At 45.7% G+C, this 27,897-nt stretch overlaps 1 protein-coding gene across 1 annotated transcript in view; it reads left to right on the forward strand.

Moving 5' to 3' along the window:
- LOC109311468 (protein eva-1 homolog C-like) overlaps positions 1 to 27,897 on the forward strand; it is a 303,458-nt gene that overhangs the window by 262,704 nt on the left and 12,857 nt on the right. Inside the window, exons 6-7 of the mRNA XM_019537109.1 lie at positions 20,011 to 20,175; positions 27,301 to 27,471. Of these exons, the coding sequence (XP_019392654.1) occupies positions 20,011 to 20,175; positions 27,301 to 27,471 (336 nt within the window). The remainder of the gene's footprint in view (positions 1 to 20,010; positions 20,176 to 27,300; positions 27,472 to 27,897) is intronic.

Consider the following 27,897-nt stretch of genomic DNA (forward strand, 5'->3'; position numbering starts at 1 on the left):
TTTGGGGGTGTGCCTCCCCAGCAGGTAAGTCCCACCCGACCAGGGCCCTACTCATCTTACCTCTGCTCCTGCCTCTGCGGCACTGTCTCCACTGTGGGGCCGTCAATGTATCCCCCTCCCGTTCCCTCCCCCACGGACTGACTTGCTGTGTTGTGGCGCGTGTGCATGCACACTGGCACACAGCCCTCTACCCCAGCCTTGGATCGACTCCAAGAGGCTCCGAGATCTACTGCAAGAGGCTCCAAGATCTACTGGTGGATTGAGATCCACTGGTTGGTGACCACTGCTTTATACGCCTACATTTCCTGGATCATCACTGTTGCAACAAAACTCCAGTCCTACAGGAAAGATGAATTTGAGTTGTTACTGATTTTTCTATGGAAGCTGAGTAAGAATTATCCAGGAAAACTTTGGCTTTGACCATTTCAAACAACTAACAAGAACTTTGTCTTTTCTCTTCTATAACAAATTAGACCTGCTAAATTCTCTATGGACAGGGTTGGATCCAGGATTTTCCAGAGGAGGGTGTGAGAGGACCAACCTGCACTGCAGGGGCAGCCTCAAACCCCTGCTCCCAGCCTTCTCCAGCACCCACCAGTGTGGGCAGACTTTTTTAAGTCCTCAAAGCAGGTGAAAATACCCTCTTTCTTCCCCTATCTGGGCAGAGACAGGCCCTCTCCCCTCCTCTTCCTCAACTCCCTCTACTCCACTGAGTGCTGCAACTGCTTTCTCCACTGCTGCAGGGCAGGGAAGCTCCAGAACCAGCTGGTTTGAATGGAGACTGGGCTCAACTGGAGAGGGGACAGTGACAACGGCATGGCAGTAGACTCCCCTCCCCCAGTGGAGCAGTCATGGGGAAAGGGACCCTCCTGTCCATCCCTGCTGCTGTTGTCACTGTCCCCAGCTGAGCCCAGCCCCTGAGCAGTGGGAAGGAACATCTCTGATGCATCTCTGCCTCTGGGACACAGCATTGCCCGGTCTTAAATATGAAATTATTGTATTGGAAACTCAAATTATTGTGTTTTCTGAAAAAAACTATTGTATGCTGAAAATAAACCTATGCATATAAGTATGCACATAATTATGCAAATACACATGCAAATAAGTATGCAAATACATCTTCTAAGTCTCCAGTGAGTGAGTGAGAATTGGGTCATCAAAGTTGAAACATTTCTTTATTTCGAGGCAAGCAGTCATAAGAAAGCACTGACAGCGAACCTGAAACTTGGTTAAGACTCTCTGAGTGTGACTTGGGTTTTGCATATACTGCATCAATTAACTGCCTCAAAAATTATCATACGTTTTGAACTCTTTTAGTATTATCTATCATACATCATTCAAGGGTTGAAATTATCGTACAAATACGATGCTTATCATACGCTTGGCAATGCTGCTGGGCCAGCAGGGGAAGTCAGGTAAGGGTGGAAGGGGCAGAGGCTGGTGGGGGGAGTGCTTTTGAGCTGGAAGGGGAAGGGAGGGAGCATTTTCACTTGCTTTAGAGACTTTAAAAACTCCTCAGAGGCTTTCATGGTGTGGTGCAATCCAAAGGGTTGGTGCATCTGTGCTACCTCTCCCCTCTGGATCCATCCCTGTCCATGAATATCATCCTCCCAACTTCCCCCGCAAGGAAGAGTGGTTTGGAGCCTCAGGCTTGCGGGTGGGGTTTTCACTCAATTTCTTGCTCTTCCCCAAACTCTCAGGTGACTTTAGGAGACTGTCACAACTCAGGCACCAGCATCTGTGGCCAGAGTGTCATTGGCCAGAGTGTCATTAGCCAGGAGCTGAGCCCTTTGGAAAACCTGGTCCATGTTCCTGTCTCTAAAATGGGAGTAACATCTTCTGTCACCCCCTTGCCTTGTGCATGGGGATTTTTAAGCCAGGAACTGTGTTTTTCTCCCTGCTTGTACAGCACATAGTGCATTGTGGCCTTGATCTTGGTGGTGGCCTCCAGGTGCATCATCTGAATAATAATAATCCTGTATTTCATAGTGGTAGAAGCAGATCAGAGCAGTTAAGTGACTTGCCTGAAACCACAGAGTGCATCAGTGTTAAAAATGGGATTAGGATTGAGGGATTGGGGGCTGCTTTTCTCTAGTGGCCCTCTGGGGCTCCCACTGTTCATTTGCTTTGGGAGGATTTTTGTGACCCCCGAGACTCTGCCGTGAAATCTGAGTGTCCCAACTGGGAAGGCCGCCGTTTGTTTTCACACACAACTTGAGGCAAGGATGGAAAAGGTGTTCTGCTTTTTGGCAGGCTTGCACTAATGTGTTTTTTGGCTGACAACCCAAGGGGCGGGGTAGAATTTCAACTTTTCTTCCCAGTTTTACCCGTCAGCAAAAAAAAAAAAAATCTCCGCCAGATTTCTCCAGTAGATTTATACCATATTATAATTTGGCTCAGTATGTCTTGGCTGAATGGGGGTGGACTGCTGGCTGTGCTGGGAACAGTGTTCATGGCCAGGACTACTGGAGACAGGGATTATCAGAGGAGCATGGTACTGAACACAAAGGTTCTCGGGCTGGGGGTGCTGTCCTTTCCAACAAAATGATCCTTTTAGCTCAAGGGTGGCCTGTCTTCAGCGTGTGCGCCAGAAGTGTCAGGGGCAGGCTCTGTGTGTGGCATGCTGTAGGTTGGGAAGGAAGCCGGGAACAGAAAGCAGGCCAGCAGATCAGGCAGGGAGCACAGGGCAATGAACAGAAAGCCGAGCAGCAGAGCAGGAGGAGGACGGGGACCGAAGTGGCATTCGGGGACAGCATGGGGCTTCATTCATGGCCACAAATGTTGGCTGCCACTGATTCAGCTCTTCACTGGGATGAACTTTGCTGCGTCTCATTTGCACACGCTGGAAGGAATCCCTGGATCAATCCCTGGATACTAATCTCTGGAGGTGACACTTTAGGCATGTTGCTGCTTGAAATATAGTAGCTGCTCAGTTTCAAGGGGAAGCAGATGATTGTGGCTAACATCTGACTGTTGAAAGATACAAGAAGGGGAGATATTTCCCCCATAATGGAGGATTTTAAAAAATGGAATCAGATGATCAGATCTGATTCTGCGGTCTCGGAGTATTTGAATCTAATATGCCAATTGAATTATACCTGGATGTGAGAGGTCACTGGGGATGTGCTCTTTATCCTGTTGCAGTCACATAAAGATGAACAGGCATTAAACCACTTACTGCCTCTAATGTCTTGTAGCATTTGTCCCTCTTTTGGTTTTTCATTCATAAGCAGAAATGTAGTCCTGATGAGGGGTGCTGAATTGAAATCTCCATCCCAAAAGGGACCTGAGCATAGGAGATAAGCTTCCAACTTGAAAGGCATATACTATTTCCCTCTGGGTGCCTTGGTGGTAACTGGGCTTTATTGGGTTATCAGTAAACATGGGAGCGGGCAGCTGGATCATAGGAACAGCAGAGTGACTGCTTTAAGCACAGCCAGGCAATAAATTTCACTGTATTTTCAATCAGCAGCACTGTTATTTGAGAGAGACAAAAATCTTGGGGATCAGCCCGAGTTGCATCGGAATAAGTTCACTGAGCCTGCATATCATTTTAGGCCTGTGTATTTTACATCATGAAATTGATCTGATGCTCAAAAGTCCAGGAGTTTTCCTGGGTATGAGACAGAGCAACTGACAGGGCTGAATCTGGCCCTAAGCGACCCTTTTATCTTGTCATCTTTCTTTTTAACCTTGCTGCTGTCTTTGATGGATGAGGTGTCAGGATAATGTCCTTTAGCAATTACTTGGGTTTGCTGTTTCCTCCCTAGACTCTCTAAAAAAAACCAAAACCTTTTGGTCTGTCTTTAGAGGGAAAGGGGTAACATCAGGGGCAAATGTGTTGATCTGTTCCCTTCCCTTTCGTGAGCGGTGGCAGCACTGCGCCGAGCTAATACATTAGCCCGATAAACATGCTACTTAGTCGGGCAGTTCATTCTCTCGTATGCTGTGGGCTGTATTCTGTTCCCGTTGTAGCTGCAGGGAAGCCAGTGGGGTTTGCATGAGTCTAGTTGAGACCTGAATGTGGTTCACTGTGTAAGTCAGGGACAATGTGTTAGAAAGATCGAAGGCCACCAACACGTGACTGTTGGAAGGGTCTGGATGTAGTCTGTGCTCGCTCTTTTCTATGGGGACTATTCCACAGGGCTATATACATTTCTGGCACACAGCCTTGGTAAAGGTAACCATTCAAACGCCTGCTATGTGTGGGTCCCTGCATCCCGGGCCCAAGTGCTCTTAAGCCTCCCTTGATTTCAGTGGGCTGCCGCTCTGTTTCTTGGCCTGGGGACAGACTTGTCCATTGCTTGTACACAGAAATAGGACTTTGTGGTCCAGCTGCTGTCTCCCTCTGGTGCAATGTTGACTTCCCAGACGTCAGCACACCCTTTCCCAGAGTGCCAGCATTGTGGGCACTCTGGATTTGCAGTTCACCTGTTCAGAACATGGGACTGTGGAAAGAAAGAGCTATACAAGCTTGGTAAAGCATATCCAAACCCAATCACTCTTTCCATTAGTTAGCAGAAGAAGTGTGCAAGTCTGGACACGGCGATGACCGTAAACATCGCCCTGCCTTAGTTTCCCAGCCACACTTCAGTATTCCTTAGGGTTACGTCCGACTTCTCAAAGGAGTCCATGGTTCTCATCACTTCGCAGAATTAGGGAGCCCATGTCTCTCCTCTACAGCAGTTTTCCTTCTCCCTTAGTTGGTTCCACAGTGAATCTGGATCCCTCTGCTATGAAAACGTCCCTCCATTTCTTTTTCCTTCCCCAAGCTTCCTCTGTAAATGCCTCATGAGAAACTCTGCCTTTTATAACTTCCAGGCTCCTTTGTCAGGTGATCCAAGTGCCTGACCAGCAATGCCTTAAAAACTGTCTTGCATGGTGAGTACTATCACCATACCAAAGGATGCTCCCTTTAAAAGAGCAGTCGCCAGTATTTAACAGCCCTTGGTCTGAGAAAAAAGTGGTGCAGTTCTCAAAACGCGTGGCTGGCCGCACATCCACTCCGGCTTTCAAATGTACTGCCTTTTCATAAATGCAGCCAGAAATTGTAAACTGGCTATTGACAAATTTCCCGATCATCCCCGTTTGTGTCAGGAATTCCTATTTCATGCTATCAGTGACTATTCAACAGGGTGGAAATTCCCCAGTCCTTTTCTATATGCTGTCTGCTGTGTGGGATTTGATTACACTACATGTGCCTCTCATGGTCACTGGCCAGGAGTCTCTAATTGTCTCGTTTCATTAGGGTCCCCATGACCTGGCCCAGTGATTGCTAACCTTGATCCTACTTCCACTGACCTGGAAGCTGCCCTGTAGAAAATGTATACGCTCTGGCATGCAATTTGTTATGGCAATGTGTCGTGTGCAGCATACAAGATCAAGCAGAAATGGTGCAAAAACTACTAGGCCTAGTAGTCACTAGGAGAACCAGGGGGGTTATGACAGAGTTAAATTAGTTTTCCTGTGTCTGACTTGTGCCCTAACCACCGAACCATTCTTCCTCCCTCTGATGGTTGATTTCTTATAGACCAGATGTTCATATATGAAAACACTCAGGAAACAGTGATGAGGAAACTCCATTGGGAGCTGATGCTGATCTTACTTACACCTGTATAAATCAAGCAGAACTTCACTGAAGCAGAACATCCACATTCCAGGAAAGGCATTCGTGGATCTCGGAGAGTTTAAGGCCGGAAGGCACCACTAGATCATCTAGTCAGGCTTCCCGTGTAACTCAGGCCGTTCCTTTGTCCAGATACCTCCTCCTGATGCTATGGCTTTAGACTACTGCATTTCAGCTTTCCAGGGGATGAATTATTGTGTGACATGAGTAGAGAACAAGGAAGCCAAAAGTGTCAACAGTGCCAGGGGCTATGCGTTCCTCAGAAATTGAGTAGGTGAGATACGGCCACATGATCCACACGCACCATGTGCCATGTAGCCAAGTGATCCATGTGCATGCCACGTAGTAAAGGACCCTCCTTCTTCAAAGGTCCCTGCTAATCTATCTGGGAAGAACATTTCTTCCTGATCCCAAATAAGGTGCTCTGTTTGCCCCTGAGTGTGTAGACAAGACACGTTATCTAGGCATCTAAGTAGGAGGGTCTCAACTATAGCTCAGAGCAGTGGCCTCTCCTGTGCCAGTGTCTTAACCAGTCTCTAGAGCCTCAGAGGAAGAAGGGGAAGAAAGATGAAAAACATGCAAAATGTATCTGGCCATGGGACAAAGTTCCTTCCTGACCCCATCAAGCAACTGGCCCTGAAGAATGACGTATGATTACAGTCATTGTCTTAACACAGACCATCTTGTTGAGAGCTGGACAGGAAATCTTGTTCTTCTGAGGACCCATGAAGGGAAGGGAAGATTCATAGATTCACAGAATTGTAATCCACATTAAGTGGAATTACGCTGGTGTGAATACTGTGGGAAGTCTGACTCCGTTCATGTCACTGCATGATAACATGACTCTACTCCAAAAAATAAAAAATAAAGGAGGACATGAAGCCAAAATTACTTGTGATCCTTCTACCATACATGTTTGCCACAAGCGCATTGCGACAGCACGTAGGCTTTTTACTAAATACTCTGTATAGCATAGATCTGCTGCTGAGATTAATTTGCGGAGCAAGAGTGTATATTATGACATCCCTGGAGAAAAATACATGCACACCCAGTCCCCTTTTTGATTATCATTTTGCATGTTTCATTACATTTCAGATCAGGCCTCAGCTGAATCACTCATTTTGCAAGCTAAATATTTGTGGGCTGAACTGATGTCATTTGGGGTTTGAGCATTATGGTGCTTAGGTGCAGTCAGATAATTGCTCCTGTGTGATTGCACAGACAATTGTTTGCAGTTCAACTGTATGCGTCCAAAGCCAGGGTCTGTTTCTAAATACTGGGCTATTGTTCAGAACACACTTCCTTTGCACCGTGACTTGCTTTCAACTTTAGTTCAAGTCAGATTGTTCCCTTACCCACATCTAATTGAAAGTGAATTATTTGCTTGTGGGTGAAGGAAACAGCTTCTTGCAAGGATTATTTTTACATTTCAATCTTTGCTTCTAATGGGCTAGCTAGTTTTCTCAGTGGGAAATCTGGAGCAAGGCAAAGAAATGGACTCCTTACCAGGCTGAGTGTTGGGCCAAATTCTGTGCTCTGTTACACTCCCCAGGTGCTCACTCTCTTTGACATTGTACAGGTACAAACTCCGGGCAGAATGTATTTGATTTGTATCTCCCTTGAACCTTCTCCTGGCCTTGATATGCAGGTTTCTCCTTAGGGAATAGGGAGGAGGTGCATTTGATGCTGAATCAGCTATTTTACTTCATTGACAGGCTTGCCGCTTTCATCTTTGTTCAGTTATTTTTATCTTATCATAGTGCTCAGGAGCCCCAGACATGAAACTATGGCACTTTTTATGTTGAGCTCTATGCAAACACAGAATCCTCTTTTTCTCATCTCTCTCTTGAATCAGTGCACTTTTTGTTTTGGGTAGGTATTGAACTCAGGAACTGCCTGGCTAAATTCAGCTTCAGTACTTTAAGAGCTGATGCAGTCAGGGACTACATTTTGCACTTCACAGTCTGATCATTCTTCCCCATCTCTGGCTGTATATGATCCCATGCCATTATGCAGTAAAGGGAGTTGAGGTGGTTTCATTCAGATTGAAAGGAAGATGGATTTTTTTTTTGGAACTACCATTAATAGTATCCTGTCATTACACAGAAAGGGGTTTTTGGGTAGACACTTCACATTTAGGTAATGCAATTTAACTGCTGTATTTAATTATAATTTCTTTATCAGTGGGGTCAGGACACCAGATGGAAAAAACCCAAACATTACAGAGAACGATATTCCAGTTAGACTCCTTTTGATTGTATGCAACCTAAAGCATCGGCATTGGATTCAATGTCCCTTCCATCTGGGAACCTGTAGATCAATACGTTTGAAAGAGTCACCAAAAGTAGAGTTGACAACAGATGTGTTTTAATAGAGAGTGTACCGTAGAAACCCAATTATTCTTTTGCAGTGAATTAACAGTCTTTTTTCCCCAGGGCACAAGCAATAAAACAAGATTTCTAAAGGGACTGGAGGCTACGATTCAGCTCCATTTCTTTTGCTGAGGTAAATAGTCTTGAAAAGTGAAGCAACTAAGAACAAGAGGCTGGAGCTGTTGCAGCAAGACATGGAAAATGGGTTGTGTTTCTTAAAGCCACATAAGTTGCAGGTCTTTCTAGAACCTGCATCATCATCCTAGAATCGTCGCAAATGAGGGTAGGAAGAAACCTCAGGGAGTCGCATCTAGTCCAGTCCTCTGCTCAATACAGGATTGCCCCCAACTAGATGGTCCCAGCCAAGGCTTTGTCTAGCTGGGTCTTAAAAACCTCCAAGGATTAAAATTCCACAATTTCTCTGGGCAACCTGTTCCAGTGCTTTAGTACCCACCTGGTGAGAAAATTCTTCCTAATATCTAACTTAAGCGTCCCTTGCTGCAACTTGAGCCCATTGCTCCTTGTTTGGTCATCTGCCACCACTGAGAACAGCCCAGCTCCAGCCTCTTTGGACCCTCCTTCAGGTAGTTGAAGGCTTCTATTAAATCCCCTCTCAATCTTCTCTTCTGCAGACTAAATAATCCTAGTTCCCTCAGCCTCTCCTCAGAAGTCATGCTCCCTGTCCCAAAACATTTTTATTGCCCTGTGTTAACTCTCTTCAATTTGTCCACATCCTTTCTGTAGAGGGACCCCAGAACTTGACACAGTACGGCAGATGTGGCCTCACCAGTGCCATCACAACAAGGGCACATTGTTGGCTCCTGTTGACCTTATTGTCCACTGTAACTCTCCGGTCCTTTTGTGCAGAGCTGCTGCTTAGCCAGTCAGCCCTGGCGCATGGGATTGCTCCGTCCTAAGTGCAGGACTTTGCACTTGTCTTTATTGAACCTCATGAGATTTCTTTTGTTCCACTCTTCCAATTTGTCTAGGTATCTCTGAATCCTAGCTTTACCCTTCAGCGTATTTACTACTCCCCCCCAGCTTGGTGTCATCCACAAACTTGCTGAGGGCGCACTCCATCCTGTCTTCCCGTTGATGAAGGTATTAAACAAAACCAGCCCTAGGACCCACCTCTGGGGCACTCAACTTGATACGGGCTGCCAGCTAGACATTGGGCCATTGATTGCTACCCTTTGAGCCTGATGCTCCAGCCAGTTTTCTGTCCACCTTACAGTCCATTCATTCAACCTGTACTTTCTTAGTTTGCCTGAAAAAACATTGTGGGAGAACTGGATTAAAAACCTTGCTAAAGTCAAAGTATACCACATCTACTCTTCTACCTGCATCCATGTCCATGCTCTTCCTGCATCCACAGAGCCAGTCAACTTGTCCTAGAGGGCAATCATGTTGGTCAGGCATGGCTTGCCCTTGGTGAATCCATGCTAATTGTTTTTAATCACATTCTTCTTCTCCAGTTATCTTTGGCACAAATAGAAAAATCCTTGATGACAATGTGCTGAAGACATTCTGGTGCATTCAGAAGTTCAGATAATAATTAACACTCTTGTAGAGGTCAGAGTTTTGCCAGAAATGGGCCTTCTGCTCTACCTTCTTGATAGGTTTTGTGGTCTTAGGTCAGATTTACATGAGATCAGAATTTTCCTTTATAATCCCATGGAGAGCAGCTTTCAGGGCAAGAGCCCTGTCCTGCAAGGTCCCACTCATGAAACTGCCTGTTATGAGTATTAACAAAGTGAATATGGCCCTTAGTTGATAGCACATCGAGACACCGACCTTACTGAAGTTGAATTATTGCACTCAACAGAACGTAGGCTAGAGTGATAACAAGGAAAACTCATGCATGGAGCCCCCCCCTTGTTCTTGAGGAACATTTCATCAAACCAATTACAATCTACATGATTTAATAGAAAGACATATTTAGCCTTCAAAACCTCATGCTCTTTCTTTTTTTCTAGATCATTAAGAACTGGACAGCCGCCAAGGCCATCCAGCTTTCCATTTTCCCACAGTGTTTTTTCCATCCTTGCTGATTGCACTTGGCATGGAAATCACAGCAGTGCTCGTTGCATAAGAGCACTCAGTAGGTGCTCAGTGATGTCCTCCTGTTTTCTTTCTGGAGTAAACTAAAGCCCACCCCAGCCTTGCTGCCTATCCGATGCAGTTTGTTTGATGCAGCAGTGAAAACGTGACTATAATTTGCTGCTCCAGAAAATTGGCAGTTACTTGCAGTAGCGAGTTCAGTTATATCTGGATGCCCAAAACTTACTGTTCCCCCAGGATGTGTGTGGAAGCAATAGATAAGATGTGTGCTTTCCTGAAAAGTATATTGGCTGTATAAAGAACTTCTTGCAAACTATAGGCCATATAATTTAAGGACAACGTTCAGCGCTACAGCATTTTGCTTTTTAAAGGTGTTTTTTAAAACCAGGGTGTTTTTAAACGATTTTCAGAATTCAAAGGTATCTAAAGGGATTTTTCTCCTATTTTCCAATTATCAGCTGAGGCCAAGCTTAGGAACTGTTAGCACCAAAGGACAATATCTCCAAAGCTAGGACTGTCTGACTATTCAGACTCAGATTGAAAGCAAGTTTTGTATTTTCTTCATAAATCCCAGATTTTAAGGTCCAAGAGAACATTCTGCTAAATTACCTGACTTCCTGCATGCTGCATGTTGTTGAATTATACTCAGTAATGCCTGCTTCAACCTCAGTATCTTTTATATGGCAAATATTGCATGCATACACTTGCATACAAAAGTTGCGGGGTTTTTAATACTGTGGCTGCCTTTAATAGTGCACCTCTAAGCACCAAACCTTCTCCACATGGTATCTGTTTGTTCTTGGGTCTGAGTTTGGTTCCACTGCTCGTTCTTCCCTTGTCCAGGGTCTCAAGCATGATGCTGGCATCCCATGAGATCCTGGGAACTGTCTTAATTGATCAGATTAGTGGTTTGTCTAGTGTCCTCTCTCTGATGGTAGCCATTATTGGACACTTGAGCAGCAGGAGGAAGTCATAATTTCCCATATTGGGCAATCATGCCATTATTGGGAAATCATTCCACAAGGGGAACCTGTTGTGTTCATTTTTGGCATGGGTGGTTGGCTCCTGTCAATCAGTGATTGGCTCCTGTCCTGAAACCTGAAGGCTTCTATATTGCATTGCAAGTATTCTGCCTATCTAATGTAACCCTGGAAGTTATCACTATCGCAGGTACTCTCCTTTCCTGGTTTGGATCCTACTTTTGTGACATGCCTTTCGTGGGTCCAGTGGACATTTAATGCCTTTTCTTAATTTCAGTTTATCATCCTTCTGCTATGCTAAATATTTCCTGTGCTCATTATAGCCATGAGAGATGGGCCAGAAACCCATATATGGATGCACGTGGATTTTTTAGGAAGTTAACATCTACGGGTGTTTTTTGTAGCTGTTGTTCTTGTAGACCATCATCCTATTCCCCACACTGTAAGCTAAGATAGTTGCACCCAAAGTTCCCCCAGATATCTACATATCTCTGGAATTGAGGCACCAAGGATCAAATAGCCTAATCTCATCTACCTTACTCTTCCGTGTAAATCACAGGTAGCTTGATTTACCCAGCGGAGGTATTCTGGTGCGCTTGTTTAAGTCAGCTTGGCATCAGACCATTACTCCAACAGTGACTTTGCCAATAGCTGTTTCTTACAATGGCAAACAAAAGCATCTGGAAATGGTGATGCAGACATGATAGGCTCAGTCCAGCTCCCCACACTAGCACCTTTGTGACACTCCTATGATATAAATGTGTGGAAAGCTTATGCTGTTATTCAGTAGTGTGGAGTTGGTGTCATTGGCTTATGTGTTTTGGGTGGAGATAGGACATAGCCTGAGAGCCAGAGAGATCCAGGTATCTCGGGCTGGTGGAAGGCACCTTTGGGGACGAACGGCCGGGTGGGTGGCGTTTGGGAACTGCACAAGGCTTGCGCCCTGTGGTATTAATGCAGAATTTTATTAAATTTGAGACCATATCAAAATTGAACAGGACTTGGATTTCTGTGCCCTGGGGAGAAAGTCTGTCTTTGTACCTGAAAGCATCTGTTGCAGAGTGGCCTCCTTTTGGTTTACTTCCTTTCCAAATACAATATGTACACAGCAGCCTGGTGGATGCTTTTCTGCTGAGCCCTGTGGAAAGCAAAAGCCGCATCATCAATCAGGCTTGTGATTCATTGGCAACAGCTGCTAAATGTTTAATTACATTTCAAATGTGAAAGAAGAACTGTAAGGAAGACGGACTGTGAAATAAGGAGGAGAAAGTGCCTATGGACAGGACACTTGGGTTTTGTTGCTCGTAGATACAGCTGTTTGTAGTATCACTTGCTTATGTTCGAAAAGTTGAGATGGAATAAAATAAGTGAGTCAAAATGTGAAACACTATATAAAATCGTAGCATGGGTTATTAGAGGTGAAGCTAAAGACAACATGATAGACGGCATCGTAGACCTAGATTCCTGGCAGCCCCGGGCAGACTTTTAGTCTCAGGCTGCCCTTCACCAGAGATAACGATAATAATAATAAAAAAAAATTACCATTTTTGGTGCCCCTTTCTGTTCAGGTCCTGGGCAGCCGCCCGGTTTGCCCATGCCTGTGTCTGGCCCTGATGCTAGGCTTCCACAGACAGTCTTTCACTGACTCCATAGCAAATTTGCTCAGTGCACAGTCAAAAAGATAACCTCTTTTCCCCCTAACTACTGGTCCTATAAACTATCAATAAACCTGGGATCTACTAATTTTATTGCCTCATCCATTGGCACTGGTAATAAAGATTTTACTGCCCTTGGGCAGAATGCAGTGGAATCCAAAGCACTCCGATATCGTGAAAATGGCTTTGGTTGGATCTATATTAGATACATGCTGGTAGTTTGATTTTTGGGAGTTCTTCCATAGCTGTGTTGGCTCTGTCTTGCTACCAAGAAGTAAAAATCTGGTTTGTCATGTGAACAAGTAAATATTACTCTAGACGTATTATTAATATCAGGCATAACATTTGGAGGCATACTCCAGGTATTACTCAGACTGGACTGAAGGGCCTGGTGAGATCAGTTAAAAGACTTGGGTTGATTTTAGGGGAAGTCGGCTCAGCCTCAGGGGGCCCAGAAGTTGCCTTTTTTGCAAGTGCTTTTCCGGTAACACACTAAGGGTGGTATGAAAATACAGCCAATGTCCTCCCTAAAAGACAATTCACTTAGAGGTCTCCCCATTACAGATCTATCTCCTGGTTTGCTACAAGGAGTAGTCCCAGCTTAGGGGAAGACGGCAGGGTTGCTGCAGGAGCAGTCTTGATAGGTGTGTTTGAACCTTGCCTGGATCCTGCTCATCAGACCTTTTTACCGTTTCCTCCCCAGCAAGAAAGCAGAAATTTTACTACACGTAAAATGGAGGCACAGAGTTTCTGCATCTGTTTAACACAGTGTTGGATTGTGAGAAGCAAACCCTGGGAGGTGGGCTCTTTTGAGTCAGTGTCTGTGGTATGAGTAGGTGGGTTGGGCTGCAACGGGGAGATTTTCCCAGAAAGTCCTGTTTGATTCCCACATGACACTTGAGGCTGCAGGAAAATGGACTTACTGTAGTCTGTGTGAGTCATTTCCTTCTGTCAGTGGTTTGGAAGAAGTCTGTACAAAAACACTTCTGCATGAGATCAAGGAGCTCCTTTTTTGGACTTTGCATTTACTTTCAGGCTTACGTTCTGTCTTACTTTGAGCCAAAATGTCTGCTGCTCAAAATAAATGAATGTGATGTAAAGCCGAGGTCTTGACCATTTGAAGTCATTAATGATCTATTATTTTTTCATGTGATTAGAGATGTTAAACTCTGGTGTCCTGAACAAATAACAACTCTGGGACTTACTTTCTGCCTACCTAAAGTCCCCTGTAGCTTCAGCCTGATGTGAAATTCATTTCCTGTCCTCAACTCTTGCTGTGCATTATTTAAAACCTGCTATTCAATCATAGTGTTGTAGTTGCTACATATGGTTTGTATATTATTTTAAATGCCCAATGCTCCCTGCTCGAGTGATGCAAGTGGTCTCCTTTACCTCTAAGAGAGTGTGTGGCATGGTAAGCAGAATATGGTCCTCAATTGGTACAGGGCACAGAGAACAAAAAAAAGCTCCATAAGCTCTGGTTACTATTGTTACTAACAGTAAACATGCCACATAAATGCATTATCAAAGACATAGTGTTCTTACATGCGTGTGTTTTTTCCCCCTTGCATTGTGCTTTTCTTGTGCTGTGTAGTGGCATACTTGCACTAAAATCCAGATTATGCTGAATAACTACTTACTGGATTTTCTTTGGCAGCAAATAAATCACTCTTAATGCCATAGTCTTGAGAAGTCACACCACTTACATGTGCACAAGAGAAGCATTTAAACAGGCTGACAGGGCACGTTTACATGGTTAATCAAGTACTAAATCAATGTGCAGTAACTCGTGTTACTGTGCAGTAGCACCGGCACATGGGTTTTTAGTGACGCTTACTGCACAGTAGCATATTAGCATGGTTTTTGCCCGGCACACTTCTGCTCAGTGTTATTAGGTTACCGTGCAGTTAGTGTCTTGTGTAGCTGCGCCCAAAAAGTATAATTTAAGGACTCTAATGCATGAAATATCCCCTTTTTTATAGCAGGACTTCATAATTTAAAGGTTCAAACCTCAATTTCTCAGAACAGCCCTTCAGTCCTGAAAAAAAATGCATGTTGGCCGTTTATCCACAGAAGATGTGTCATTCTCTAAAAAACATGTTGAGCTGTAATTGTTGTTGGCCACAGCCTGCCCAAATAAAGAATCAGTTGCAATTTTCTTCTGTGAAGGAGTCACATGCTGCTCAGATCACACTGTACGTAAAATATTAGCAGCAGGATTTGTTTAATGTGATCTGTACGTAAAATATTAGCAGCAGGATTTGTTTAATGTTCTGCTGGAGCTGTTGTAATGACACTGAACTTGCAAAGCAAACAGTATGGGCTGGAAACACACAAATGAGCATGTGGTAGAGAACTGGACGGTGACCAACCCAGCCTGGGCTGCGTGATTTAGGGATGAACTCTCCAGGTGCTTTCTTCCCATTGTCCAGTGGCCGTGTGCTGGGAAAATGAAGATGAGATAATTGGGCAGGCGGGCCCGGGACTGCGCTCGATAACCCAGGGGTGCCTTCCACCTCCCTAACCGGTGTTCCCATATGAGGTTTGATCTTTATCTTCAGGCCCCTTTGCAGGGTCACCCCAGATGTTTTGGGTGCACACTCCCGTAATTTGGGGGTGGTGCTCAGATAATGAGGCTGTTGGGCACCATATGTAGAAACAAAAAGACCGAGAGGACAAATCCGACTCCTGTTCCCAGGCCCATAACCTACAGACCCCTCCCTCACCGAGCCACTCAGTTTTTCCCCGGGGGTTTTGTGCATAGGGCCCACTGGTACCAAAATATTTCCATCTTTGACTTGGTATCACATTTTCTCTCCTGATCTTCCCAGTATATAAAGCTTATTCTGCTTGTTTTGTTGCCTGGCCTGCTTGTCCTACTGGTGGACTGAACTTCTCAAACATAGCACATGCTATGTGTTTTTAGGACCCGTACTGCAAATAATGATAAGTGTAATGTCAGAGGCACTTTTAATGACATGTTCAAAACGTATTTCTTACAGCTCCCATGGTCAAGTTAGCTCTTCCCCCTCTTGTGAGAACTGCAGGATGGGTTTCAAAGGCACCAGATGTTTTAATTTTTCTTGCACAGTTGGCTGAAATACAGGAACCAACTGGAAATCGCTTGGAGGCTGCACTTACATGGGCCTTTCACTTTTATTTTCTTTTAAGCTCAGGCTATCTCTGCTGTTTGTCAGGATGTTATCTGAGTAGCAGATCAATTAGAATAAGAGTAGATGTTACATATTAAGTCACCAGGTCCAGCCTTTTCCAGCAGAGGCCGTTTCCTAAGAGCACTAGAAAAAATATGGCCCAGTGATTAATTTGGTTGTTAACCTGTGTTTGAGTCCTGGCTCCATCACAGATTTCCTTTACGGGACTGGGCAGATCCTGGCCAGAATTTGAAAGGGCTAAAGATGCAGATAAGCACGTCATGGGATTTTCAAATGTCCAGTTCACATTGAAAATCAGTGGGCATTAAGCGTCTGGGTGCTTTGGAAAATCCCGCTTGGCACTTACTTATCTTTAAATACCTGAACGCCTTCGGCAATCTGGCTGTTAGTCTCCTAGCTGCTCTCTTCCTTAGCTGTAGCAAGGAGATAAGACCCTCTTCCTACCTTGCAGGGGTGATGAGAGGATAAATACATTACGGACTGTAAGGGGTGCACTTGGTAGCCGTGTTGGTCTGAGACAAGAAGACATAGAAAAACTAGGACTCTTGGTTCCAAAACGATCCCTTTTATTAGCCCAACTGGGAAATGGCAAGGACAATTTTCTTGCACTTTCCCAGTTGGTCTAATAAAAGGGGTCGTTTTGGAACCAAGAGTTCTAGTTTTCTGTATGTCTTACAGCCTGTAAGGCACTCAGCTACTACGGGGAAGGGGGCCATCTACTGCAGGCAGATAATCAGGTTGAAGTAATAGGGCCCCCCAACTTCCCTGGAGAGATTGCTGATCAGTTGTTGGCTGCTTCAGTGAGACTCTGCTCCCTCCAGAAGAAAGCTCCTAACTTTTATTTATTAGAGTTAAGAGTCTTGCAACTATCTCATGCGTTGGAGAGAATAACTGTGGTAGAGATTTTGATGCCTTTGCATTTAAACCCTTGATGCGAGATGCAGTAGGGGGTCCCTGATTTTCAGAGGCTGCTGAGTTGTTATCATCTGGAAATGTCTCATTTAACATGTAGAAAGCAGGGTAGAGATATACCTTGCAGAATAAATCAGAGATACATGCAGAACGTACGTTTGCGAGCCCAAATGAGCTTCCTCATTTAACATGTGTTAGATTTGGCACTAGATGCATTTTGACAGTCTGTGTGCGTGCTGGGGAGAACATCTTTAAAGCAACACACATCCTGGACTTAGTTCCCACTCCAGTATTTGATATTCCTCTGGCTTCTGTTTAGCTGCCATCAGGGCATATACTTCCTTTGCTGAATTCCCCTCAGAGAGCTCTTGCCAATTCAGGTTTCTTGAGAAATGACTGTGCCAGCCTGTTCCTATTCAGAAACTATTTTCTTTAAAAAGTCTGTTTCCTGACCTGGTACAACTCTAATAAGGCTAGAATTGTAGTGCTGATGTCTTGACAGCCAAGCATGGAAGGGGAGTCAGTAAATATAGTTTGAATATTCAGCCTCAGCAGACTGTAAGTAAAATACAGGGTCAGCCAAGAGGACTGGATCACTTCTTGACCCTTAACATTTGTAGCTGGGCAAGTTAAATGATGACCAGGGCAATCAGATCTCATGCTTCAGGGTGTTAGCTGATGGCCTCCACGGGTCAGGAGGGAGTTGTCCTCCTCATTTAAGGTTTCATACTTTGCCAAGTCTTCTTCCACGTGCCTCCTCCTCAGGGTGTGCAGCCAAACTGGCCATTTTGTCTTAATTTTCATGCGTAGCATCACAAAGACAACAGAGGCATTGTGCTTTTTGATGGAGACTTTGTCTGTTCACGTGTTGTTTTTCTCTTACCCTAAGATCAGATCTTCTGACCAAAAGTATTTGGCTGCTCTCTTCCTATCAAAGCATGTTATCCTCTGGAGCAATGTGTGTGCTGGCTGGTACTGGAGACAGAAAGCCGGGCTAAATGAGCTGGCATGCTAAGGTTTATGTGGCAAAAGTCAGTTTACTGTGGTTTGACACCTGCAGCTGGCATAAATCAAGATAGCTCCTCTGACTTGGAGGCTGCACTGACTTAGGGCAGAGGATCTGTCCCAGTAACTGTAAGAGGTGAATACTGTGGTGTTGATATGATTTCTCTGGGCCTAAAGCAGGAAACTGAAGAGATGATTGTTTTGGAGTCACCGCTGCTGATACCGTACCTAGCTTTACATGATGTAACTCAAGTGTTGCTAGCAGTAAAGCACTGTGCATAGCACGGGGCGAACCCATCAAGTGCTCACGCAGCTGCTTGGACCGATTTTGCAGGCTGTGCGGCTATGGCAGCTCCACCGCTAGTAAGTTGAATCCTCGGAGCTAGGTGATTTAAAGCTTGCTCGGTTAGGTCTCCAACAGCTGGAATCATTGCACTGTGCACTGTTTGGTTTGTAATTGAACCAATGAATGATTCTCATTTAAAAACAAAAAAAAATCGGCAGTGTCTCTCTCAGGGACGGACATTCAAACAGCCCGAGCCTGAATTGATTCAGTCTTTGCAGTTTAGTCTAACCTGCAGAGAGTGAACTGCTTTGCAAGTGGATAGACATGGCACATGGCTGCAGTGATTCAAGCTAGAAGCCCTGGGGCACTAGAGCAGCCCTACCTTCCCTTCCTCGGGGAAGCTGAGCTGAGGAGGGGGAGCATGGCAGGCCCCAGTGGCTCCCTGACACCCAGGAGCAATCTGGGCACACGGGGCTGCCCAGCCCCAGAGGGGAACTCTTCCCCCTCCTCCCTCTCCCCCACCACTGTGGGCCCAGGAAGGGGGCCCTATTCAGTGCTGGGGGGTTCTTCTCCCCTTCTGGTACCGTGGGGTGGGGAGGGGGACTCTATGAGGCTGCCCAGCCCCAGAGGGGGACTCTTCCCCCCACCTTTCCCTCCAGGGCAGGGGGAGGCTCCGTTCCATGCTGGGGGGAACTCTTTTCCCTCCTCTTCTTCCCCGCAGAGGGGCAGCGGGAATGCAGAGCTCATCTGGGCAGGGTGGGGTGTGTGGGTGGGGGATGTAGGGGCCCCCACCACTCCCCCCATGGCTGCACACACTCCCCCAGGGCTTCAGCCCCTGCTGCTTGGCAGCAGCAGCAGGCAGGAGGTCAGCGTGCTCGTGTCCAGCGCAGGTGCGGTTCCAGCCAGCACTGCACTGGGGGAGAGAGTGGAGCCTGCCTTATCCCCCACCAGGGCTCTGAGCCTCAGCCTGAGCTTGCACCTCCAGTGCTGGAGGCAGGTGCTTCCCCCACTCTGTGCTGTGCAGTCCTGCACTGGCACTCTGCTGGGAGTGGAGGGAGCCCTGCCCCTGCTTCCCCGCAGAGTCCAGCATGGGGCTTCTCCACCAGAGAGCGAGTTGCAGGCATGGCACAGAGCTGCAGGGATAGAAGTGGCCAGGCAGGCTGTGTGGGGCTGTGCTCCTTGGCTAGAGAGCAGAGGGGAGGGGCCAGCCCTGCTGTGGAGCAGAGAGCCCCGCCCAGCCCAGAGAGTATGCTGGGATGCTGGGGGTCTCTGGTTTATCTTAAACTAGCAACAAGTCTGGGACAGACATTGCATAAATTGGTTTGAGCCAAATCAGTTAAGTCTGATACTACATTCAACCAGGTTTATCTCAAACCAGTTTGGGCCATTTTGAAACTGGTTTATGTGCACTGAATGTCTGTTCTGTTACAGGCTTAAACCAGTTTCTGATCACTTAATCTGGTTTACGTGTAATGCCTGTCCCTAGCCTCCTCACTGTCATTCACCTCCCTCCCAAGGAGCTGTCTGTCTCAACTTCAGTGACAAGCATTGACCTGAACAGTGTCATTGCAATGTGGAAGACACAGAAATACAATACATCCTTCTTAATTATAGATGCCAAGAGATGTCAAGATATCAAGGGGCTTGCCACCCCAAAGAACTTTTTTCCCCACCTGAACACTGAGACAAATCTTGAGACTGAATATGTTCATTATAAATAAGGTGAGATCTTAATGAGTCCAGAGCACCTTGTATCCTGATCTCAAATCTCTCTGCTAAGGCATTTAGAGCGCACACATTATGGTGATAAATGAGCGTCTCCCTGGTCTGCTTACAGTATAATTACCGGTTGCGTCTGTAGCATAACACAATAACTCAGTTTATTACCAGCTGGAATAACCCATCCTAACAACTGTGTTTCACTTCTGCTTCTCTTTCAGTTCCCAAGAAGCTTCTGCATGAAACCCAGCCAAAACAAACCCACCACCGAGGAATTCAGCAACCGCATTTTCCACAGCAGCCAAGAGTGCATGATCCTAACATTATAGGGGATGGTGTGTTCTTTTCCGATGCTTCTTCTCCCATTATAAAGAGCGCTCTACCAGGTAGCTATGGCTATTACAACACTGACCCAAACGTTATTGTAGTGATAGCAATGCTAGGAGCCCTTATTAATGAATGTGAAATAAGAGAATCCTTATTCAGGTATTTGTGTTGGTCAGATGCCGCACCCTGTTCTCAGCATTGGAGTCACTGTTGTTGTGTCATGACACAAGTAAGGAGCTCCTGATTTTGTGGGTGAATGAGTTCATAAGACAGGTAATGGCATAGTCTGTGTAAGTCAGCAAAGTACAACCATTTCTACACAACTTTAAGGTCTGATCTTATTACTCTTGAAGTTAAGGACAGAGTTCCCATTTACTTCGGCAGTGAGATTAGAGTTATGGCAATGTGCATATACTTATATCCCAAGATGCTTTCACATTTATCTGATACAATTGCAGAGATAAGGAAAGAATGAGAAAGTAAGAGGTTCATGCAAATGAGAAGAGATAAGTTTCTAACCGAGCTTGGAAATGGGGTACAAGTTCTGTGAGGGGCCAAGCAGAGACGTGTGGAGAATGGATTTATTTTGGTTCAGTGATGGAGCTGAAAAATTGAAAAAAAAAGGGTCCTTTTGGATTGACCTAATGAAACAAAAAACTCAAGAAAAAAGTATTTTAGGTGATCCAAAATACATTCTACTTCTACCAGAAGTGAATCATTTTGTTTGGCATTCTGTTTTTAATTCTTTGTTAAAAGTTAGGTGAATTTTCAGAAAAAACTGACATAAAAGTCAAAATGTTGCATTTTGCAGATGTCAACAAGGAATGTTTGGACTTTCTGGACAGTTGTTTCCTTTTACTTCAGCCAAATGATTTATCAAATTTGATCCATATTCACAAATAGTTCTGCTCATGTTGAAACTGCATTTTCCAATGAATCTTCTGAAAAAATGTTGTCTAGCTCTGGTAATAAAGGCAAAAGACAGGGCAGAGCGGCAACTTAAGACTAACTGGATGCGAGAGCCATGGGCTTTCATAGACAACAACCCACTTCATCAGATACTCACTGAAGTCGGTTGTTGCCTGAAGATGCTCATGTCTCTCCCAACCAGTTTGTCCCTAAGGTGGCACCTTGCCCTGACTTTAAATTAATATGGGCTAGCCACCTGTCTGCAAAAATCAAGCAAGCTTGTTTCAACAATATGGTGCTACAAAGGAGGAGGCAGCGGGGATGAAAGGCTGCCACTGACAGACAAATGGATTTGAGAAAGACACAATCTCTAAGGTAGGCATGGGAATAAGTGAACCAGAATCGAATGAATGGCAAGCTTGTGGAGAGGTTTGAAGATACTGTATAGCAGCCAATGGCTGTTTCAAGGTGCGTTTTTGTTGCAGAAGGATAGATTTTTCCCCGCTCTGTTATAACCACAGTGGTTTTTTCTGCCTTAACCATTTATGACTGTACTGTCCGACAGATTAGAAAACCCGTTCTGTGACTTGAGGTTGCTCATTGCTGAAGTGCAGAGTACTCTGATAACCATTCATTTAGGAACTTGGTTGATTTTTTTAAGACCTGTCTTCCTTTTTCTCAGAGCAGGGGAGAAAGACATGTGAAATTCCTCTTACAATTCCACTGAGGAGCTGGTTCTTCATTCCCCATCCAACAAGGCACTTGCGTTATGTTGTGTTGTTTGTGCAGAGTGGATGGAGCCTAGCAAATCCTTATTTCTTCTGGGCTTTTGCTGGCCAGTCTCATACACAGCACACAAGTTGGAGGAGCCCTAGGAAAGGGAGTCTTGGTCCTAGTGTGATCCAGCGAATTCCAATTATGAACATTGTGAAAATGTAAGAGATGAAGTAGGGGAGCTGATGATGGAGGGGGGCTATAGCTGGAAGGAAAACTTAGGGAGAAGGGAGTGGTTACAGAGGTTGCAGCCACCTAATACTGTCCCCACCTCCAAATCACAAGTCAGAAGACCTGAGCTGCTGCCATTCATTTATATCATTAGGAAGTTTAATTGGCACTGCTCCTGATAGAGCAACCCTAGTTCTGAGGCAAAGCAATCCTCACTTATTGTCAGAGGAAGAGCGACTTCCTGTCACGATATATCATAGAAAGACCATGTTGTGTGGGTGCAGGGAAGCGCCACAATGCGGCGAGGCAACTACTCTGCTCAAAGGATAGGGCTCAGAGGCTGCCAAATGCATTCATTAGCCACCCAGAATATCTCCCAATGTCGTCATGAGTTCTGAGCTGCTGGGAAACTGGATTCAATAGTGGGGTAGAGACACTCATGAAAAACAGTCATCTTCGGCTGCAAGGGATCGCCAAAGAAGTTTTTGTTTTGGAAATGAAATGGGAGGATCCTATTTGTCAGCTCAGTCAGCGGTGCCATCTGCTCCACTTGCATCAAGTACAGTTCCTACAGAATACAGACGGAGGTGATTGCTACACAGCATGTGATGGTTCTGCTCCCCGATACATCTCATAGCAGACTAGTGGTACGATTAGCTGTTGGCATGGCTTGTGCCCATCAGTTTAGTTACCGCTAAAGACTAAACCTCTGGGATTACAGTGTTTGAGCTTGAACACAGAGCCTTTACCTCCACAAGTGGGGAAAGGATGGAGGGAAAGGGCAGAGAACACACGGCAAACAGCATGTCATATCCCCAGGCCGCAGGATTAGTGCTCAGTTACCAACTGTGGTGTCTGCCCATCCCATATGCCTGCCAGTGGTTCACTAATCACCGTGTGAGAGCCTTGGCTGTGGGAAGAACCTCCTCATAGGCTAGAATGTGCTGCTGCATTTAGGAGAGAAGATTAAAGGAGTTTGGCTTGTGTAGCTTAGCAAAACTGAAGGTGGAGAGGGGATATATTTACTCTGTATAAATACAGAGTGGGGTGAATGCTAGGAAGGGAGGAGGGCTATTAACGCTGAAGGCCAATGTTGACCTAAGATTGAATGAGTACACGCTGGCCATAAAGAGATTTAGACTGGAAACTAAGCTTAAAACTTGCAAAAGTTTTGGCATGGTCATCAGAGCAAAGTGGTGGAGGTGAAGAAATGGGATTGCTTTGGAATGGACCTTTTTAAGTTTGGGAAGGGATAGTATGGTAGGACTGACATGCTCCTGGACTAGGAAACAGAGCATGTGATAGGTGGCGCTGAGTGTTTGCTAATCCTCTAAAGGGACTGAAAGGAAACTTGATGGGTTGCTGCATGTATGGGAAGTGTCCAGTGATGCCATGCTTTAGGCCTTCTGGTTTTTCTATAAAGGCATTGTTTGATGTTAGGGATTTTTTCCACCTGCCTCGGAAGCCCTGAACATTAGTTATGGTTGGAGCTGGAGATTGGCTTGTGTGCCCTGCTGCTCCAAACAGTACCTGGAAACCTCTTGGGTGCCTGATTCATGTACAGAGCCAAAGAGGCCACCTGATGAGCAGTCAGGAAAGAATTTTCATAGATTTCATAGCCATAGGGCTGGAAGGGACCTTGGGAGATCATCAAGTCTAGCCCCTTGTCCCAAGGGCTGGAAGTCAGCTAGGGTCAAAGGATCCCAGCCAGATAAGTGTCCAAATACTTCTTAAAGGAGTCCAGAGTAAGTGCTTGCACTACCTCTAGAGGGATCCTATTCCAGGCCTTGGGGGCTCAGGCAGTAAAGAAGTTTTTCCTTATGTCCAGCCTAAAATGGTCTTAGAGGAGTTTGTGACCATTGGACCTTGTCATCCTTTGGGGTGCTCTGGTGAATAGGCATTCCCCCAGATCCTGATGCACAGCTCTGATGTACTTGTAGGCTGCCACCAAGTCAGCCCTGGGCCTGCACTTCTCCAGGCTCTCAGCCTCTCTTCATAAGGCCTGTTCTCTTGCCCTCTGATCATGTGTGTGGCTCTCCTCTGGACTCGCTCAAGCTTCTCCACATCCTTCTTGAATTGTGGAGCCCAAAACTGGATGCAGTACTCCAGCTGTGGCCTCACCAAGGCTGAGTACAGCCTCAGGAGGATGACATCCTACGATTTATTTGAGAAACATCTATGGATGCAAGCCAGAGTTTGGTTTGCTTTACCAGCTGTGACATCAAATGGGTGGCTCATGTTCATCTTGTGGTCAGGTATGACCCCCAAATCTTTTTCGGCCATGTTGTTAGTGAATGTAGCACTGCCGAGCCTATAAGCATGCTGCATTTTTTTCCCCAAGGTGGAGTACCTTACATTTGTCAGTATTGAATATCATCAGGTTTGTATCTGCCCACTTTTTGAGCCTATCCAAGTCAGCCTGGATCACCAGCCTATCCTCAGGTGTGGATGCTCTACTCCAAACTTTGGTGCCACTGACAAACTTGGCCAGTCCACTTTTGACACCAGTATCCACATCATTGATAAAGATGTTAAAAAGAACCGGTCCAAGGATGGAGCCTTGGGGGACACCTCTGGTCACAGAGCACCATGATGATTTGCTTCCATTGACCACCACTCTCTGAGTCGGGTCTCCGAGTCAGTTTCTGAGCCATTGGACTGTAATGTAGCCAAGGCCACAGTTGGCCAATTTTTCCAAGAGGAGATTGTGGGACACCAGATCAAAGGCTTTTTAAAGTCCAGATATATGATGTCAATCTCTTCTCCCTTGTCCAGGTGATAAGTCACCTGGTCATAGAAAGAGATGAGATTGGTCAGGCAAGACCTACCCGCAACAAACCCGTGCTGGCTATCCCTCAGGATGTTGCCATCAGCCAGCTTGTCAAGAATGGTCTCTTTGATTTTTTCCAGACTCTTTCCAGGGATTGAGGTCAAGCTGATTGGCTTGGATCCCCTTTCCTCCCTTTCCTGAAGATGGGCAGCACATTGGCTTTCCCCCAGATGAGTTGCTAAGGGCTGTTGGGATGTTTGCCCTCCTTTGTAGGATCAGGTTGTGGTCCTCTTCCCACGAGCACCTAAGAGGGGTAGTCACATATTTGCTTGCAGTAGTTGCAAACCATTGAGATGTCATGACCTATTAAAATTATTGCATATTAAAGTTAGTTTGTTAAATAGTCTTCACTCGAAAGGGAACAACTTTGCAATGCCACAATAACACTTAACACATGCTAAACTGCTTTAATATATATTTCCTCATGTTTTAACAGCATGTAATAAATATTAAGTTGCATGCGTGACACAACCCATGTACTTTAGCTTAATGGATTCTTTCCCTTTTCTGTGGCCAAAGCCTTGGTGGCATCTGTCTTTGCTTTTTGCCTCTGGCATGGCTTAGGTCTTTTTAGAAAATGTTCTGGGGCTGCAGTATGTGAAAGGGCCTGGAGTGTGTGAGTTTTTCTTTCTTTTTTTTTCTGGGGTATTTTTTTAACGGTTGCCTATAAATACAGGGGACTGAGACTTTATGGCCTGGGGGGCCTCTTCCAGTACCGGATCCTGTGTTCCTAGAGAAATCCTCGCCCCCTTAACTGAAAACACAACACATCACACAAGGGAGGAGACCCCTGAAACACTCCTACACTTTCTCTGGAAGACCTTTCTCTTCTTTAAATCCATCTTTAACTCTCGACCTCTGCTCTGATTCCTGAAAATTATCATCAGCGGGCAGTGGTGAGGCAAGTGGTGAGCTGTGGCTTCCATTGCTCTCTTAAACTCCCCTCAGTTCATTGCCTCATCTTCCAACCCGTCTGCCACCCGGCTTGCCAGTTTTCTTCACCTGTTGCACTCTGGTAGACGGCACATTCTCTGGGACGAGGGCCGTCTTTGTTACTTGTGCGAACCGTGGCTGAAACAACAACGGGGCTTGTTCCTGGACTGGAGTTCCTAGAGCCTGCCGTGATGGAGATAATAATACAAAATGAAAGTTATCCTGTACTCGTGTCTTCCCTTGTCTCCTACATTCATCTCAGTCACAGGGTAGCTAGTTCAAGGCATCATCTTGGCTCCACGGTTTTCCACTGTTGGGGTTGGAACAGAGCCTAAGAGCCCTGATAGCCAGTCCCACAGGCTGCCTAGACATAACCAAAGCATCCTTATTGTATGCTCGAACCGTGCAATAAAGCTACAGCGCCACACACACGTTCGCCACTTGCTCCATCACCTTTCAATGTCACTTTACCCTAGTCTGATACCTAACCTGCTATCATTGCCTAGGGGGTCTGTACAGCTTCCATGCACGTGTGGCACAATGTAACTATTTGCCTTGGGGGTAAGGGCTGCAAACACCCGTACAGTGTCAGCACGCAAATACCGATTTTCCTGTGCTGCGCCCTGGTGTGGGAAGTGCCTTTGCTTATGTAGCTCGGATGATTTTTTGTGTGCTTGAATTGTCTGTTTCCTGAACTTGATACCTACAGATAAGTGGAAGCCAGGTGCAATTGCCAGCGACTGTGCGTTGTTTATTCTCTGCCAAGACCAGATGCACAGGGGAAAGGGATCTGAAAAGCCGTAGCAGCGTCCCTATGTGCTTATGTGACCTGTATGCCATGTGCTGACTTTTTAATGTGTTTAAAACAATGAGTATTTTGCCATTGGCTGCGGCATCTGCCAGCAGATCAAGGTACAGTGAGTGCTCAACAGTGATCTGATAAGGTCTGAAAGGGTCTCTTTCAGTCTCCTGGAATTAGCCGCCTTCTCAGCTCCAGTCTTCAACAAATAAAATCAAATGATTAACCCATGTTCACTCACCTCTCTGAAGGGGAAATTATGTCTGGGTGAAACACAATGAGAGTGTGCTTTTGAAGGAAGTCATAAATGCAGGCAACGATCCGCCCTTCCCTTAAGGAGGCTGGAGAGAAAGCAGCGCTGTTTGCCAGGTGTAGCTCACTCGAGGATTACAGGGAGATACAGCGGAGCGCTGCCGAGCCTGCCTGTGTTTTGTACGCTGAGTCGTTACAAGCTGAGGGGGACCCCAGCATTGATAACGGCTCCTTTGATTTACAAAAGCAAAAAGCCACTTGATTATAGGTTTGCTCTAAAGCATGCGGGTGTGTCTGACTGGGGACACGGAAGAGAAGGAGATGGGAGAGGAGATGCTGCCTGGTTGCAAGCATAGCAGCTGCTGTGCCTGTCCTGTGCAGAGTCTGGCAAAGTTAACTGAGAAGGTGTAAGCTGCCAAATTTAGGTGGCATTTTTGGTTCGGAGTACAGAAGCAGATTCTGTGGCATTGGGACGGACGGGAATTTGGCCCTCATTTGTTTTGTATTCCAAAACAGAGAAGAAGAGAGGGAGGTCTGCTACCTTCTACCCACCGGACTACAGCCCTGTGCTGCTCCCCGTGGATGAGACACAAGAGCTGGTGTTCAACAGCAGCATGGAGCCTGCGGGCATTAGCACGGAGATGGCACTGCTCAGCAACATCCTAGCGGCTTATTCATTCATCACAGGTAGGTCGTGTACCTGCTGTTTCCGTGGGATTGTACCACTGGAACCGCCGGCAGTATCTGCTGCCCCTTTCTCCCTCTGGTTTATTTTTCCATTTGTGTCTCAGCAGGTTTTCCCTTGAAAGACCTGCCAGAAATAGCTGTAGCAGAAGGGGTGATGGTATATAACAGGCTTAATTGTGCTCTGACTTCCCTGGGACTTGCTCACATCTGGAGTTAAATACAGTGTAATCTTATATGCGGTATTATTTCTAATGCTTCATTTTCCTTGAGATCAAAGGCAGGCGCATTAAGGAGGCAAGCTTGTTGTCTTGTAATTTGGAAAATGAGCGACATTTAGATCATTACCCTGCTTGAGACTATTTGGCTTATCTTCAGTTGAAGCGTGAAGATGAAGTAACTTGAGATTCTGCTTGACTATGTCTTTAA

This window comes from Crocodylus porosus, unplaced genomic scaffold (assembly GCF_001723895.1).
Source record: "Crocodylus porosus isolate Cpor-Errol unplaced genomic scaffold, CroPor_comp1, whole genome shotgun sequence".
In the NCBI taxonomy this organism is placed as follows: domain Eukaryota; kingdom Metazoa; phylum Chordata; order Crocodylia; family Crocodylidae; genus Crocodylus; species Crocodylus porosus.